Raw genomic sequence first — 15,994 nt, forward strand, 5'->3', positions numbered from 1 at the left:
CGCCTGCCACACTCCTATTGCCACTTGTACTGAAATAAGCACCTACTGTCTGCCAGGCACTGGATGGAACATTCAACAGCATAGTAGAAAAGACAGGAAAAACAAACAGGTAAACACATATTGAGAAGCCTGATCAATTCTTTGAAGGACAACAGGATTATGTCCTGGACAATAGTAGGGGTAACCTGTCTATCTGTTTTGCTCAAGGAAGGCCTCTCTGAAGAGGGACATTAGGGCGAGATGATAAAATTCAAGAAACCAGCCCTGCCAAATGTGGGAGGGAGGGCAGGGCATTGCAGCAGTGGAACATCTTATGCAAAGGCCCTTGTGGTAGAAGGGAGCGTGGGACTCGCTAAGGAACAGAAAGGGACCAGTGTGGCTGCGAATTGGTACAGGCGTGGACCAAGGGAGGTGGAGGATATAGGCGGGGACACATCACAGGGGCTCCTATTTTTCCCAGTGAGAGGACAGTCCATTGGAGGATTTTCAGCAAAAGAGACATGATCTGATTGACTTTTAAAAGGAGCACCCTGGCTGCTGTGAGGAGGAAAGGCTGCATGGAGGCAAGAGAAGCAGCAGGGAGATGAGAGGGAGCCAGTGGGCATCGCCCCCGTGGAAGCTGACAGTGGCCCAGGGCAGTGGCCGGGGAGAAGGGAAAAGGGTCAGACATGAGAAAGTTGTCATGGCCAATTAATCAGGTGCCACCAGTTCTCTAGGCATTTCTGCCCTGTGCCCCACATCCAGATGTTCACAGCTCCATTTGCTGAGGTCCCCGGGCCCTGCCGGCAGCAGCTCGTGGCTTCCAGCCTGGTCCCCTCAGAGGGCACTATGCCTTGACCCTAAGGAAAAACCGGAGGCCCTTGGAGCCAGGGGAGAGCGTCCTGAGAGGCAAGAAGGCCTCTCACGTGGCTGCTGTGTCACAGCACAGGCCGGGTGACCCTGGCTTTCAAGCTGTGCCCTCCCAGACACAGATCTTAATGTGCCCTGCGCCCAGCACTTAACTCTTTCTCCACCGTCCCTTTGTTCCCTTTGGTTTGAATGTTGGCAAATGGCCTCCTGCAAGTTCTCTCCTTTCAAGCAGATGTTCTCTGCCCGGAACGTGTGCTCTGCTCCTTGAGAAAGTCACTCTCAAATGCGATTATGCCTCTGAACTTCCTGCAAAAACTTGTTAAACATGCAGATTGCAGGCACCCATTGCACACCCACCAAAGCAGACCGCTCAGGTAGGGCCCCAGGCAGCTCGTGTCCCTAACAGCCCCTCGGGAGACCTCAAGGAGCAGCCAGCGTAGGAAAGCACCGAGCCGACGTGTCAGAGTGCAGAGGTGCCTCCTTTTCCTTTCCCCGAACTCGTACTGAGGGACTGCAGCGCGACCTGGCGTGCACGGCCCGGAGTTAGCTCTGGCCTCACAGGCTGCGAGGGGGTGGTCCCCATGAGAGCCCCTCCCTTCAGATGCCAGCCCAGTGCTCCCGGGTCCCCAGGCCACCTGCACTTCTGACCCACTGGCTACAGATTTGGGCTCCCACAACCTCCCTGGGTTCAGTAATTTGCCAGGAGGACCCTAGAACTCAGGAGGCCGTTACACTTAGGATTAGCATTGCTACGAAAGACACAAGTGACAAGGAGCCACATGAAGAGGTGCTTAGGGCCAGGCCTGGGAGGGCCCCAAACACAGAGCTTCTGTGCTGTCTCCCTTTGGAATCAGGGCTCGTCCCGTCCCCCTTCTAGCACATGGATGTATATCACCACCCAGGAAACTCACCTGCACCTGGGATCCAGAGCTTTCTCTGTAGGCAGGATGACTGGATCACGGGCTGCACCACTGAACTCACCCTCTAGCCCCCTCCCCTCCCGCAATGTGTGATATCACAGAGGTCTAAGCCCCAGTCCTCTGACCACATGATTGATCTTTCTAGCAGCCTCATCCTGATTTATCTCATTAGCATAAACCCAGGTCTGGTCCAAGGGGCCCCCATGAATAGCAGAGACACTGCTATCACCCAGGAAATTCTAAAGATTTAGAAGTTTCCTCTCAGAAACCAGGGATAAAGGCCAGACAATCCTTTATTGTATTGCAGGGACGTCTGTACTGCACAAATGCTGGCCACTGAAGGATTCTGAGCTTCAACAGAACCAGTGGGATGCAGCCCCTAGGCATAGGAGACCCCCACCTGCTTATCAGAGGCCGAGGCACCAGGAATAAAAGACAGTATTGGGTCTGGCCATTAATCATGGGGTGTTGCTTGCTATGGAGATAAAGGAGTTGAACTGGGAGAGAATTTGGAGAACATTCTGGAAGGAGCCTATAGGAGGGCTATGTGAGTCTCTGGGAAAGCCAGGGTGCCTGAAGGGCAGGCCGGGCTCTGTGGTCTCCATGTCTCTCCAGGACCACAGGCAGGCAGAGCTCGAAGGCGGGGGAGAGGAGGAGTGGCCGTGTCCGGCACAGGGACCACTACCTGCACTCAAGCGCTGTGTCCGCTTCCAGGCCCTGAGTTTCCATAGCAACTCCAGGCCCTCACCCTCCCAGCCCCACTGCCTCAGGCTTTAAATGGGCGAGTGAAGGAGAGAGGATAAAATTTGACTTTTCGTTGACGAGGACCAGGATCCAAGAATTAAACTGCTCCTATTTAAGACCGCTCTCTCCCAGCCCCGTGAGAAGAGGTAATTTCACAGATTAGCCAAGAACCCTGAATAAGTTAACCCCTCTGCGGCAGGAGTACGACTCCCTCCACTGCAGAAGGCTCGGGCCCGCACATTCCTGAGGCTTTCTGCTGCCCTTTCCCTCTGGGCCTGTTCAAATCACTCCAGCTTCTCTCCAAGGAGCCCGCTAGGTCTGCTGGATGCTGCCAGCTCCAAGGAGTCATCAGCATTCAAGTAGCGACTTGGGCCAGGAAACATGGAAAGGGGAGTTCTGTGTGGGTGACTGATGGATCCAGCACAGAGCTACTCCCCCGTCACAGCCGCCGCTTTAAAATTAATTTCCAGGTGACAACAGCCGTCTGACTATAGACAGCTCAGCGCAGAGATGGCCAGTCAGGCTCACTCCCAGATGCCTGGTCAGCGATTCCCAAAGCATCCACTCCGCAGTTCCTGATTCCTCCACGAAAGCCTGGCTCTTTCCTCCCATCTCCCAGTCCCAGGACAGAATCTAGGGTGAGAGGTGAGGGTGGCCGCCCTGATCCATTGCCGATGGCAGGCCCTTCTCCCCGCTCTGCCTCCAGGCCCCCAGGTGAGTAAATTAGGTAAAGCTGTTGGAGTTCATCTGAGGCTGGCAGGTTTTCCTGGTCAGCCCGACCTCCACAAACACCTCCACAATAAGATTTCTATTAGGGAAAAATGGCTTCAGAGTTTTAAGCGTGTTTCCTGCCCCCGAGTGCCATGGTTTTAATTAACAGTATCACCAAGTGGCTCTCCCTGGCAGATGGCAGCAGTGGAGGCCCGAGGAGGAAAGAGCAGAGCAACTTCTGTTTGCGTGAATCCTGCCAGCACAGAAGCTGCGTCTCAGGGTAGAGTGACGGCAAAGTGAGCTTTCAGGCCACAAGCATCTTCCGGCAGAATCCGGGCTGTTTCGGCCGCCAGGTGCAGCGGGCTCACACAGTCCATGCCACGGTGACAGGCGGGGCTGAGGCCATCCCTGGTTTGCTGCAGGAAAGGCTGCAGTGAAATCCCAGCGGCAGTTGGCACACGGGCAGCCAGGCTGCACATTGGCACAACAGAACCCCCCCGGGCCTCCCAGGCCCCGAGGTGAGTGCCAGCCTTGAGAAAATCAATCAGCTGCAGCTCTAACTAATTACAGGCTCAGCTCACCCCACGCCTGGCACCATGAGAGGCAGGGCTCTGCATCCCGGCCTGGCAGAGCCCTCAGTTGGACCAGCGTCCAGCTGCAGCGTGGCTGCAAAGTCCCCTCCCCTGCTGTAGTGGCAGGGGAGCCACTACCAGACAACTCGCAGGGGAGCCCCTAAGAGAGCATTTTCATCAGCTGCTCACCCAGCAGGGTTCTTTGAGGCACTTATTAATTTTCTTGTTAATGACAAAAAGAGGTAGGGATTCATTGTGTCAACCCCTGTTCTCTCCCTGACTCTCAGTCTGTTTGGCTTCGGCCAGTGGTGTGAGAACGACCCCCGACCAGCAGTGCAGATCAAGTAAAATGCAGGCAACCCCCATTATCCATGTATTATCAATTCCTGGAAATGCTTTGCAGAGCAAATTTTCATCGGAAGCTCATATCCCATTATGTGAAATGGGAAAAAACAATAACACATTCCCAGACCGTCCAAAACCCCCAACCAGTTTTCCAGGTATCACTGAAACACTCCAAAACACCTATATAACAACACACTAAGGATTTTTGCATAATGCAAGTATGTAAAACGCCTACTTTCTAATTAGTCCACACCGAATGAACTCATGGAGGGGAATGTTTACATGCAGTATTTAACTGCACTGAACAGAATCAGATTCGAAATCTATTTGCTTTCTACACTGCAAGGGGCAGGTATAAAACATAACCCCACAAATGCAGACACAGATTGAAGATAGGCTCTCCCTAAGTTAGAGCGCGGTTGGGAGTACCCCCAGCGCCCTGCAGGAGCAAGCAGGGCACCACGGAGGGCTCAGCCCGGGAGGTGGAGGTATAACACACACACCTGCCTGCGCAGCCTGTGTGTGAGGCCTGATGGGAGGAGAGCCAGGTGCACTGGCAGCGCTCGCCCGCCTGCACCCGGCCTGCATCCGGCCTCACACCCGCGCCATGCTTTCCACTGCGCATCCTCACAGATCCATCTCAGGGAAGTTTTATTCTGTGAATGAATTCGGGGGATATTTTGACAAGTCGTTAAGGTGAGTATTCAGGTCATGGAAGTGTGTGTGGTGAGGGGCTCAGTACTTGGTCTCGTCTCCCCAAAGTTCCTTGAGCAATAACTGTGTGTCACGGGGACGACTCTGACCACGGGGGGAGGGACCAGCCTTCCTCTTCCCCTTACCTGCTCAAGAAAACAGCCCCTCTGCTGTTTTCCCCACATCCACCTCATCCCCACGCCAGCCCAGGCTGGTGTGACATCACCGGGAGGAGGGACGAGGCAGGAGGAAAACGTGGAGCAGAAAGCAGGACAAGGACCCCTGAGGATGCCTCAGCCAGAGAGTTTGGGGAAGAGGAAGTCCCTGGAAAAGGCACCGGTAAGAGAGCGTGGGGGAGGGGAAAGCCAGGAGAGGGGTTAAGGTGTGGAGAGGAATACTAACTGGACCTTTTGAAAGTTCCTTGAGAAATTCACACTGGGGATTCACTCACCTTGAGGGCTTTTGGTGGCTGGACTGTGCCTCCCTAAGTGGGACAGATTTCAGACAGGACAGGCAGAGCCCCGGGTTCCGTTGGAAAGTTTGTTTCGGTTTGTCCTCAAATCCACTGTTTTGTGCAGCGGGCCGTGTGCGCCCCCAGGAAGTCTCGTGTTCGAAGTGTGCCCCAAAGGCACGAGCCAGGGTCACAATGCCTGGTCGCCTGCAGCAGGTGCGCCTGTGCTCCCCGGGTACAGGGACCTGCAGCCCTTGCCCTTTGGATGCTGTGGCCGTGTCTCCACTGGGAACGTGTGCCACATGCATCTTCTCATTGAAAATGCACCGTCACCCTGTCCCGCTGCAGATGAGAACTAAGCCCAGAGCGGGCAGGCAGCTCCCCAAAGGCCCTGCCGACCTCAGTGAACTGGGTTTGGACCCAGGCTGGATGATTTATGTAGGTATATATCTACATTGTTTATATATGCATCCGTATGTGTACATGTAGGTATACACATATCTGGGAGTATGTGTGTATCTGTGTGTACATGTAGGCATACATGTACGTGTGTGTCCACGTGTGTGTGTATGTGTATGTCTATGCGTAGGTCTGTGTGTGTATGTGTAAGTATATACATGTGTGTCCATATGTATGGACGCGTGCTTACAGGTACTGCTCTGTGCATGTCCAGAGCACAGACAGGAGGCAGGCGTTCCACGGCCGTGTCACCAGAACACATTCTCCAAGGACCCCTCAGTTACTACCTGCTGGTCACTTCTGGGTCCCCACCCCACCCTCCCCTGGGCCCCATTCTGGGACTCCCAACCCTCAGCCCTACTGCACGGGTCCCACTTTCCCCAGAGGCTGCCAGGACCCCCGGCTGCTTCCCTGGCCACATCAGGCGACTGCAGGAGGACAGGATGGGCAAGGCCTTGAGGGGAGGCCTGGGAACTGGCAGAAACGAAGGCCCCTGGAAGGAAGTGAAATCCCCTCTCACTGAACAGCCTAATAAGGATTTGAACCAGAGTCTGCGAGGAATTGTCAGTTGAACTGTTTTCTCAGATGTGGAGACCACGTCTCGGCTTTAAAGCGCCGGGAGAGGAACGTGTCAGACTGGAGAAGGGAGGATGGAGGCCTCTGGCGCCGGCTCCGCCTGGCCTGAGCACCCCCAAGAGGCCCCAGGAAACTGCTCCGGGCCTCCCTAGACCTGGGGCTGAAAGGGGGGTTGGTGGGGAGGCGAGAGCCAGATGTGCAGGTGAGAGAGGGGGCAGCCACCCACAGGAGACCGCTGGAAATGATGTCAGCAAGACATAGCGAGGAGCCGCTTGAAGACTTGAAGATATTTCCAGATGCCTGGGCAGCCTGATCCACTGGAGGGAGGGGCCGGCGGAATGAGAGGGTCTGCGAGGGTCAGAACCGGATTCTCAGGGAACTGCACAGAGCCAGTCAGGTTGAACCATTTGGACAATTTCACATTCTCTGCAGGTGGAATTCCCACCCCTGACCCTCCCTGCAGGTGCCTGGGCCCCTGCCACCCCCGTCCTCCCCTCCCCTCCCCCCAGTGTCTGCTGCTTAGCCACACTGGCCTCCCCTCTGGTCTGAACACCCAAGCCCATCCCGCCTCCAGAGTCAAGCCAGCTGCCCCCTCTGCCTGGGAGCCCCCAGCTCCCCGGGCGGCGGCTCCTTCTGGCCACTCAGGTCTCAGCCTTCCTTCCCCGGCCGCCCTCCCTAACGTGGTGCCCCAAATAAATCCCACCCGACACCCTCTTCACCTTCACTAACGCGGTTTTCTTTCTTGTGCCTTGCGGGATCCCACTTTACCTTAACTCCTTGCTAGTTATTTTCTTTCCCTGCTCCTGGAATGTGAGCTTCCTGGCGGTCATGGAGCTGGTGTGTGCTGGTCATGCTGCATTCCAGACCTGGAAGAGGCCCAGGCACACAGCTGAGGCCCATAAATCCGTGTTGGTGAGTGACTGGTCAACCACAGGAGCGGGACGGGCCTCATGGAAGCACTGTCAAGAGCCCCTGTTTAAAGGCAGCATCTCTCTGAGCCTTGCTGCACCAGTAGGAATGTTCTCTGCGGTCAAGGAGCAGAGAGAACGGTCAGTCCTCTCTGCGGGGGGCCGACTTTTGGGAGCAAGTGGGCATCGGTGCCCACTGGGAGTACACGGGAGCCCAGGGGTCCTTGGTGCCGGCCACAAAGCCAATGCTGTTTGTTTAGAATCCTGCTCGGGATGAAGGATGGCTCTCACACTGGAGATCTCTTAATACAACAAGCAAACACCACGGGATTTTTCCAAGGCAGCTGCTGCCAGCAGGCGGGGCAGAGGCTCCCTTTGCTGGCTTGCTTCTGCCATCTGCTGGCCACTCACTGACATGCCTTATTTTCCAGTCTCACACAAGCTTTTGTTTCCTTCTAGGAAGAAGTCGTTGCCAGTTTTATTCCTCCCTTGGCAGGAGCCGCCTGGCTGACCCATCCCTTGAGTAGGGCAGGTTCTAGGCCACAGGTGGGTTGGGAAAGTCACTGGCCCTGCAGCTATGACTTTTCCCCATTTCACATCTTAACTCTGTTATCAACCTCAAGCCTGTGAGTCAGGGGCACTATTACAGACGCTGGCGTTAGGGCACAGAGAGTTAAGTAAGCCGCTCAGAGCTGCACAGCACAGGGGGTGGAGCCAGGCAGTAAGGCACCTGAGGGCACGTTCTACCAACACCTGTGCAGATGGCCCAGATGCCCTCCCCCTCCTACTCCATGGGGCCCCACGGGAGCACCAAAGAAAGAGGGATGTGGGCACCGTGGAGGACGGAGGAGAGGAGCCCTGCAGTTCATCCTCTCGGAGGCCTAGAGCAGCCTCCATCTTCTGATCTGGAAAATGGGAGCACTGAACTACATGATTTAAAGGTTCCCCCCAGGGTTCTCTGGACAGGATAGAGAGACAGAGGTATAATGGTTAGAGCCCAGGCTCTCTGGTCAGAAAGACCCAAGGTAAAGACCAGACACTTCCACTCACTAGCTCTGTGAACAGGAGGGAAGTTCTGTGTAATCTCTAAGCCCCAGCTTCTCCTCTCCTACCTGTTAATGAGGATAAAAATGAGGCCAGGTGCAAAGCTGTTAGCACTGTGATGGCTCAGAGTAAGTGCTTAATAAATATCACCTGCCATTACAATGCTGTTAAAGGCTCTGAGAAGTCCCGCAGGAAAGCCCGCTGCTCAACCTTAGCTTAGCCTCTCCCCAGCCCAGCTGCCTACAGAGCCGTGGCAGAACCCTGCAAGATGCATTGTTGCACAGAGTGCGTTTGCCCGCATCAGTTTACCTTGCTTCCTGAGAGCAGAATCAGGGTGGGAACCCCGGCCCCTTGACTCTGAGCTCTATGCTCTTTCTTGCTTTTGCAACATCTCTCTACCCCCAAAGCAGTTCTCACAACCAATAAACAAAAGAATTAGGAGCCATTCTCTCAGGCTCCCAAGACTAAGTATTTCACGTTTGGATTCTGCAGCGCTTGTCAGCGTTACAGACCACAGGCAATTAAGAGTCCAAGCCCGGGAAGCCTGTTGTTAATAATTCTGTCATTATTCTCAATTTTCAGCACCACCACACATGAAACACACATTTCCAATTTCTTCAAAGGTGCTAAATGGCTTCTGCACTGTGTAGTAAACGTTTACCATCAGCCAAATGGCTGCACAGCGGACCCGTGGTCCCCAGGCCCCGGGCTGTGATAACTACTGGTTTGGCCTGACCCACTGGGGCGACACCCTTTCTCAGTGTTTCATTCTCAGGACGGGTGAGCTGGACCACGGCAGCCGTCAGGCACACTCAGCCCTGCTGGGCGTCGCTGTCCACCAGGATTTCACAAGGCCCAAAGCACAGGATGTGAACAGGAAACCACTCCTTCCTGCTGGGGCAACACCCCAGAAATGGATGGAGAAAGCCAGTGACCAGCCTCTCTGTTGGGGTCGGAATCGAGAGGAGGGAAGTGAGTCGGCATCTGAGGCAATGTCTGCAGAGAAGGCGAGTAGGAGGGCGAGTTCAAGGGGCCAGGCTGCAGAGGCTGCAGGGCTGCATTTCCTTTTCAGGGCAAGGAAGCCTTGAACCGGAAATCAGAGCTTTCAGGAGTGGCGAGGAGGCCTGGATGTAGATGGCGGGCAAGCCCTGCCCTGACGCTGTGACAGTAACCAGCTCCAGGTGACGGCTACGTGCCTGCGTTTCACACCCACCAGCCAGCCTTCTGAGCTCCTTCCTAGAGTGACTCTTCTCCTGAGACCCCCGTGGGCCGCCCCCGTTAGTAAAACGGGACACGACACGGAGAGGCCAGGAGCTTGAGACGAGGCCCTGAGGATGCCGGGGGCTCTCCCCACACGGGTGAGTCACGGTGCCCCTTTTGCGTGATGCTGCGAAGAGTGAACGTGGTGACTTCACCGAGTGGGGCATCTCAGAGGAGAGTGGAGGGGTGGGCAGGTGAAGGGAGCAGATAAGTGGAAAGGGGTGACCCAGCAGAGGGAGAAGTTGTGACATAGGATGCCCTGTGCCAGGAAGGGCCAGGGTACATCTGAAGGACAGAATGACTGACAAGGCATGGGGCGTCAAGGGCCACATGGAGGGGCCTGGTGGGCAGGGCCACGGGCGGGGCAGCATGGAGGGTTTTGAACAGTGTGCTGTGAAGAGAACATGGTGCCCTCACCTAGTAAGTAGGGGGGGGCGGGGGGGTGAGCCCCACCTCCACAGGGAGAAGCCCAGAGCATCTGTGTTCATAGGATGTTCTACAGACATTGGGCCCCACAAGCCTGCCCCAGAAGCCACCTGCTGGGGAGAGGATGGGGGACCTCAGGGACGGGTGGAATTCCCCCTGAACGAACACACACACACACACACACACACACAGACACACACACACACACGCACGCACGCACACACACACACACACACACACACACGCCATCTAGAGCAGCCCAGCTGGGGCTTGGGTGTCTCATGCCAAAGGCTTCTTCTAGTTACAGTATCTCAGCTCCCATCCAGCACAAACATTTCATAACTGGCTCCATTTAGTGTGGTGATTAGCACGCAATGACTTGTCAGTAAGTGCTCACCAAGAGGTACTGATGAGACAGAGATAGGATAAGACATTTAACAGCAAGCAAAACATCCAGGAGACACAGCCAGCGCCCTCCTCACCTCCCCCCAGACTCAGAGAAAATCAGGTTTACAAAGCTTCTTGGTTTGAAACGACCAAGGACACAGGGGCACGATATAACCCAGCAATTCTGCATGTCTGAAGCAAAGGTAAATATTTCTTCCTAATTTTTCTGACTATAGAAGTAATATATTCTCTAGGCATAAAATTTAGGATTTATAGAAGCACATGGAGAAGAAACCCAGCTGTTGAGCCGTAACCACTATAAATAGTTTGATCTCTTTCTTCCTAGCCATCTATGCTCAGACAGACATTTTATTTTTGCAAAAAATGGGGATAATATAAAAAACTTATACTCTGATTTTTCTTCAAAATTTTATTTTTAGTATTTTAGCATAATAATAACATATTTTAACACTTTTAGTGGCAGTGTATTATTCCATTTACCTGGATATACCATAATGGACCCCCATTGTTTGGTTTAAGGTGCTTCCAAGTTTTCACGTACGTAGTTTGGGGAAAGTTCTCCTTCCAACAATGGCAGGCTAGGGTCTCTGAACCAATCCTCTCATTTAAAAAATAACAAAATCTGGCACTTCCCTGGTGGCGCAGTGGTTAAGAATCCACCTGCCAATGCAGGGGAAATGGGTTTGAGCCCCGGTCCGGGAAAACCCCACATGCTGCGGAGCAGCTAAGCCCCATGCGCCACAACTACTGAGCCTGCGCTCTAGAGCCCTCGCATGGCAACTACTGAGCCCACGTGCCACAACTCCTGAAGCCCACGCACCTAGAGCCCGTGCTCCACAACAAGAGAAGCCACCACAATGAGAAGCCTGCACACCGCAACAAAGAGTAGCCCCCACTCGCCACAACTAGAGAAAGCCTGTGCACAGCAACAAAGACCCAATGCAGCCAAAAGTAAAATAAAATAAATAAAATATGAGAAGAAATGAAAGAAATAGAAAATTTTAAAAATAATAAAATCTGGACAAAAATTTTAAAATACCCGTTTGAAGATATCAAGGAGTTAACAGATTAGTGAGAATGAGGGGCCAAAATCCCAGCCCATGAAACAGGAAACCAAATATTTGAATAAATGAATGAATAAATGGATGAATGAGTCAATGAATGAATGAGTGAATGAACAATCTGACAAAGAAGGAGCAAATGGGTCGAACCTGCAGGGCCTTTTGGCAAAAAGCAGCAGCTGCTCGGGCTCCGTCTCTGTCTCTCAGCAGCCAACCCGTCACTCATCTTGCTCTCCTGGAAGCTGTGTGTGCAGAGAACAGTGCTTGTTTGTGCTGCTCTGGGTGTGTTTGCGTTTAGAATCATGAAGTTTACTCAGTTAAGAAATAGAGTGGAAAGGAGGCCTCTGCTTGACAGACAAAACAAAGCAAGGAGAGGGGAGAGGGTCTAGGGCAGCTTCCTCCTGCTCTCAACTTTAAAGAAATGAACACTTTCCCTGCATCCTGTTGGGTGGCAATGAGTTTCCTGGCCACGTCTCTTTTCCTACAAGAGCTGCACTATAAGTCTGTGTGTACATGTTTACAGCTAACCTTGTGGAGCGTTAATGTGAATTTATTTAATCCTCACAACAATCCTGGGAGGTAGGAACTGCTGTTGCCATATTATAGAGATGGGAACGCTAAGACCAGAGAGGTGATGTGACTTGCTCATGGTCACACAGCCACAGGTGGCAGAGCCTGGATTTAAACCCCGGCAGCCTATGCCCTTGATCACCAGAAGCCTCAGAAACCAATGTGATGATTTCTAAAGAAATTCAGCACAGGTCTGCCAAACTGAATCAGCCTGCTATTTCCAGGGACTCTAAGTGCCATGGGTTTAATTTAATGAAACCTATTATTGGAAAAGATATACCAAGATATTCATTTCTTAGATAATGGGAATAAGGCTGCAATTGTATGGTGGTGTTTTGAATCGGGGTTGGCCCCTCTGTGAAGAGAATGGCTGAGATGAACAGCAGCTTGGAGGCTGCAGGGGGCTTGGGGTCCTGGAGGGTGTGCAGGTCTATCGGTGTCACACCAGGAAGGGAGTGCCAGCACCACCCCTCACCAAGGGCTCAGGAAGCTGAGCTAAAAGGCTCCCTAAGATCCCTTCTTGCTCGAAAATGATGTGACCAACTCTGTCCGTCTCTCCGGGGGCTTCTTGCTACCTGTGTGGGGTGGCAGACAGCCCACATGGCACTGAGCTGGCACCCACTTCTTCAGACTTGGGGGCTAGTGTTAGTCTCCCTTCCTGTCCCTTGTATCATTGCTGTCATTCATTTCACTTATACATAAGCACACAAAAGGTTATGTAGAGAGATACACATACTTGAATACATTGTTGCTACTGTGTTTTTAAAAAAACTTATTTTCTAGATCAATTAATAATCAAAATAAAAGGTTTTATTTTACCTTCACCTCTGCCTTCTTTGATGCTCTTCTTTCTTTATGTAGATCTGAGTTTCTGACCTACATTTTTGTCCTTCTCTTTAAAGAATTTCTTTTAACATTTCTTGCAAAGCAGGTATACTGGCAACGGATTCCCTCAATTTCTGAGAAACTCTTTACTTCCTCTTCACTTTTGAAAGATAATTTCACAGGGACTGAATTGTAGATTGGCGGGTGTGTTCCTCTCAACACTTTAAACCTTTCACTTCACTCTCGTGTTTGCACAGTTTTTCAGGAGAAGTTGGATGTAATTCTTATCTTTGCTCCTCTATAGGTACTGTGGTCTTTTCCTATGGCTTCTTTCAGGATTTTTTCTTTATTTTTGATTTTTCTGTAGTTTGAAAATGATAAGCCTAGATGTAGTTTTAGGGGCATTTCACTGTGTTCAATGTTCTCTGAGTTTCCCGGATCTGTAGTCTGTTACCTAAAACTAATCTGGGAAACTCTCAGTCATTGTTTTTTTGTTTTTTTTTTTTATTACAACAAATTTGTTTTTATTTTTATATTAGCAAAAACATGAGATTTCAGGACTGGTTACATAAACATGCCATCATAACTGCAGAACAGTATTCCTCCTAATTAATCATTGTCATTCACTACCATGGGCCAGTTTGGCAGGTGAAATATATGTATGGATATATTTTTTTCATACGAATATATACTTTTTTTTTTTAAACATCTTTATTGGAGCATAATTGCTTTACAATGGTGTGTTAGTTTCAGCTTCACAACAAAATGAATCAGTTATATATATACATATGTTCCCATCTCTTCCTGCTTGCGTCACCCTCCCTCCCACCCTCCCTATCCCACCCCTCCAGGCGGTCACAAAGCACCGAGCTGATCTCCCTGTGCTATGCGGCTGCTTCCCACTAGCTATCTACCTTACGTTTGGTAGTGTATACATGTCCATGCCTCTTTATTGCTTTGTCACCATTTACCCTTCCCCCTCCCCATAGCCTCAAGTCCATTCTCTAGTAAGTCTGTGTCTTTATTCCTGTTTCACCCCTAGGTTCTTCATGACATTTTTTTTTTCTTAACTTCCATATATATGTGTTAGCATACGGTATTTGTCTCTCTCTTTCTGACTTACTTCACTCTGTATGACAGACTCTAGGTCTATCCACCTCATTACAAATAGCTCAATTTCGTCTCTTTTTATGGCTGAGTAATATTCCATTGTATATATGTGCCACATCTTCTTTATCCATTCATCCGATGATGGACACTTAGGTTGTTTCCATCTCTGGGCTATTGTAAATAGAGCTGCAATGAACATTTTGGTACATGACTCTTTTTGAATTATGGTTTTCTCAGGGTATATGCCCAGTAGTGGGATTGCTGGGTCATATGGTAGTTCTATTTGTAGCTTTTTAAGGAACCTCCATACTGTTCTCCACAGTGGCTGTATCAATTTACATTCCCACCAACAGTGTAAGAGGGTTCCCTTTTCTCCACACCCTCTCCAGCATTTATTGTTTCTAGATTTTTTGATGATGGCCATTCTGACTGGTGTGAGATGATATCTCATTGTAGTTTTGATTTGCATTTCTCTCATGATTAGTGATGTTGAGCATTCTTTCATGTGTTTGTTGGCAGTCTGTATATGTTCTTTGGAGAAATGTCTATTTAGGTCTTCTGCCCATTTTTGGATTGGGTTGTTTGTTCTTTTGTTATTAAGCTGCATGAGCTGCTTATAAATTTTGGAGATTAATCCTTTGTCAGTTGCTTCATTTGCAAATATTTTCTCCCATTCTGAGGGTTGTCTTTTGGTCTTGTTTATGGTTTCCTTTGCTGCGCAAAAGCTTTTAAGTTTCATTAGGTCCCATTTGTTTACTTTTGTTTTTATTTCCATTTCTCTAGGAGGTGGGTCAAAAAGGATCTTGCTGTGATTTATGTCATAGAGTGTTCTGCCTATGTTTTCCTCTAAGAGTTTGATAGTTTCTGGCCTTACATTTAGGTCTTTAATCCATTGTGAGCTTATTTTTGTGTATGGTGTTAGGGAGTGATCTAATCTCATACTTTTACATGTAGCTGTCCAGTTTTCCCAGCACCACTTATTGAATAGGCTGTCCTTTCTCCACTGTACATTTCTGCCTCCTTTGTCAAAGACAAGGTGACCATATGTGCGTGGGTTTTTTTGTGTTCGGGGTCTTTTGTGTTTCCATACAAATTGTGAAGTTTTTTGTTCTAGTTCTGTGAAAAATGCCAGTGGTAGTTTCATAGGGATTGCATTGAATCTGTAGATTGCTTTGAGTAGTATAGTCATTTTCACAATGTTGATTCTTCCAATCCAAGAACATGGTATATCTCTCCATCTATTTGTATCATTTTTAATTTCTTTCATCAGTGTCTTATAATTTTCTGCATACAGGTCTTTTGTCTCCTTAGGTAGGTTTATTCCTAGGTATTTTATTCTTTTTGTTGCAAGGGTAAATGGGAGTGTTTTCTTGATTTCACTTTCAGGTTTTTCATCCTTAGTGTATAGGAATGCCAGAGATTTCTGTGCATTAATTTTGTATCCTGCTACTTTACCAAATTCATTGATTAGCTCTAGTAGTTTTCTGGTAGCATCTTTAGGATTCTCTATGTATAGTATCATGTCATCTGCAAACAGTGACAGCTTTACTTCTTCTTTTCCGATTTGGATTCCTTTTATTTCCTTTTCTTCTCTGATTGCTGTGGCTAAAACTTCCAAAACTATGTTGAATAAGAGTGGTGAGAGTGGGCAACCTTGTCTTGTTCCTGATCTTAGTGGAAATGCTTTCAGTTTTTCACCATTGAGGACGATGTTGGCTGTGGGTTTGTCATATATGGCCTTTATTATGTTGAGGAAAGTTCCCTCTATGCCTACTTTCTGCGGGGTTTTTATCATAAATGGGTGTTGAATTTTGTCAAAAGCTTTCTCTGCATCTATTGAGATGATCATATGGTTTTTCTCCTTCAATTTGTTAATATGGTGTATCACGTTGATTGATTTGCGTATATTGAAGAATCCTTGCATTCCTGGAATAAACCCCACTTGATCATGGTGTATGATCCGTTTAATGTGCTGTTGGATTCTGTTTGCTAGTATTTTGTTGAGGATCTTTGCATCTATGTTCATCAGTGATATTGGCCTGTAGTTTTCTTTCTTTGTGAC

At 50.0% G+C, this 15,994-nt stretch overlaps 1 protein-coding gene across 1 annotated transcript in view; it reads left to right on the top strand.

Moving 5' to 3' along the window:
* The first annotated feature begins 8,943 nt into the window (after nucleotides 1-8,943).
* The window catches only part of CDH26 (cadherin 26), a 55,722-nt gene continuing 48,671 nt past the window's right edge, over nucleotides 8,944-15,994 (top strand). Inside the window, 1 exon segment of the mRNA XM_060032887.2 lies at nucleotides 8,944-9,279. Coding sequence (XP_059888870.2) covers nucleotides 8,944-9,279 — 336 coding nt within the window.

Source organism: Delphinus delphis, chromosome 15, assembly GCF_949987515.2.
Source record: "Delphinus delphis chromosome 15, mDelDel1.2, whole genome shotgun sequence".
NCBI classification, from domain to species: domain Eukaryota; kingdom Metazoa; phylum Chordata; class Mammalia; order Artiodactyla; family Delphinidae; genus Delphinus; species Delphinus delphis.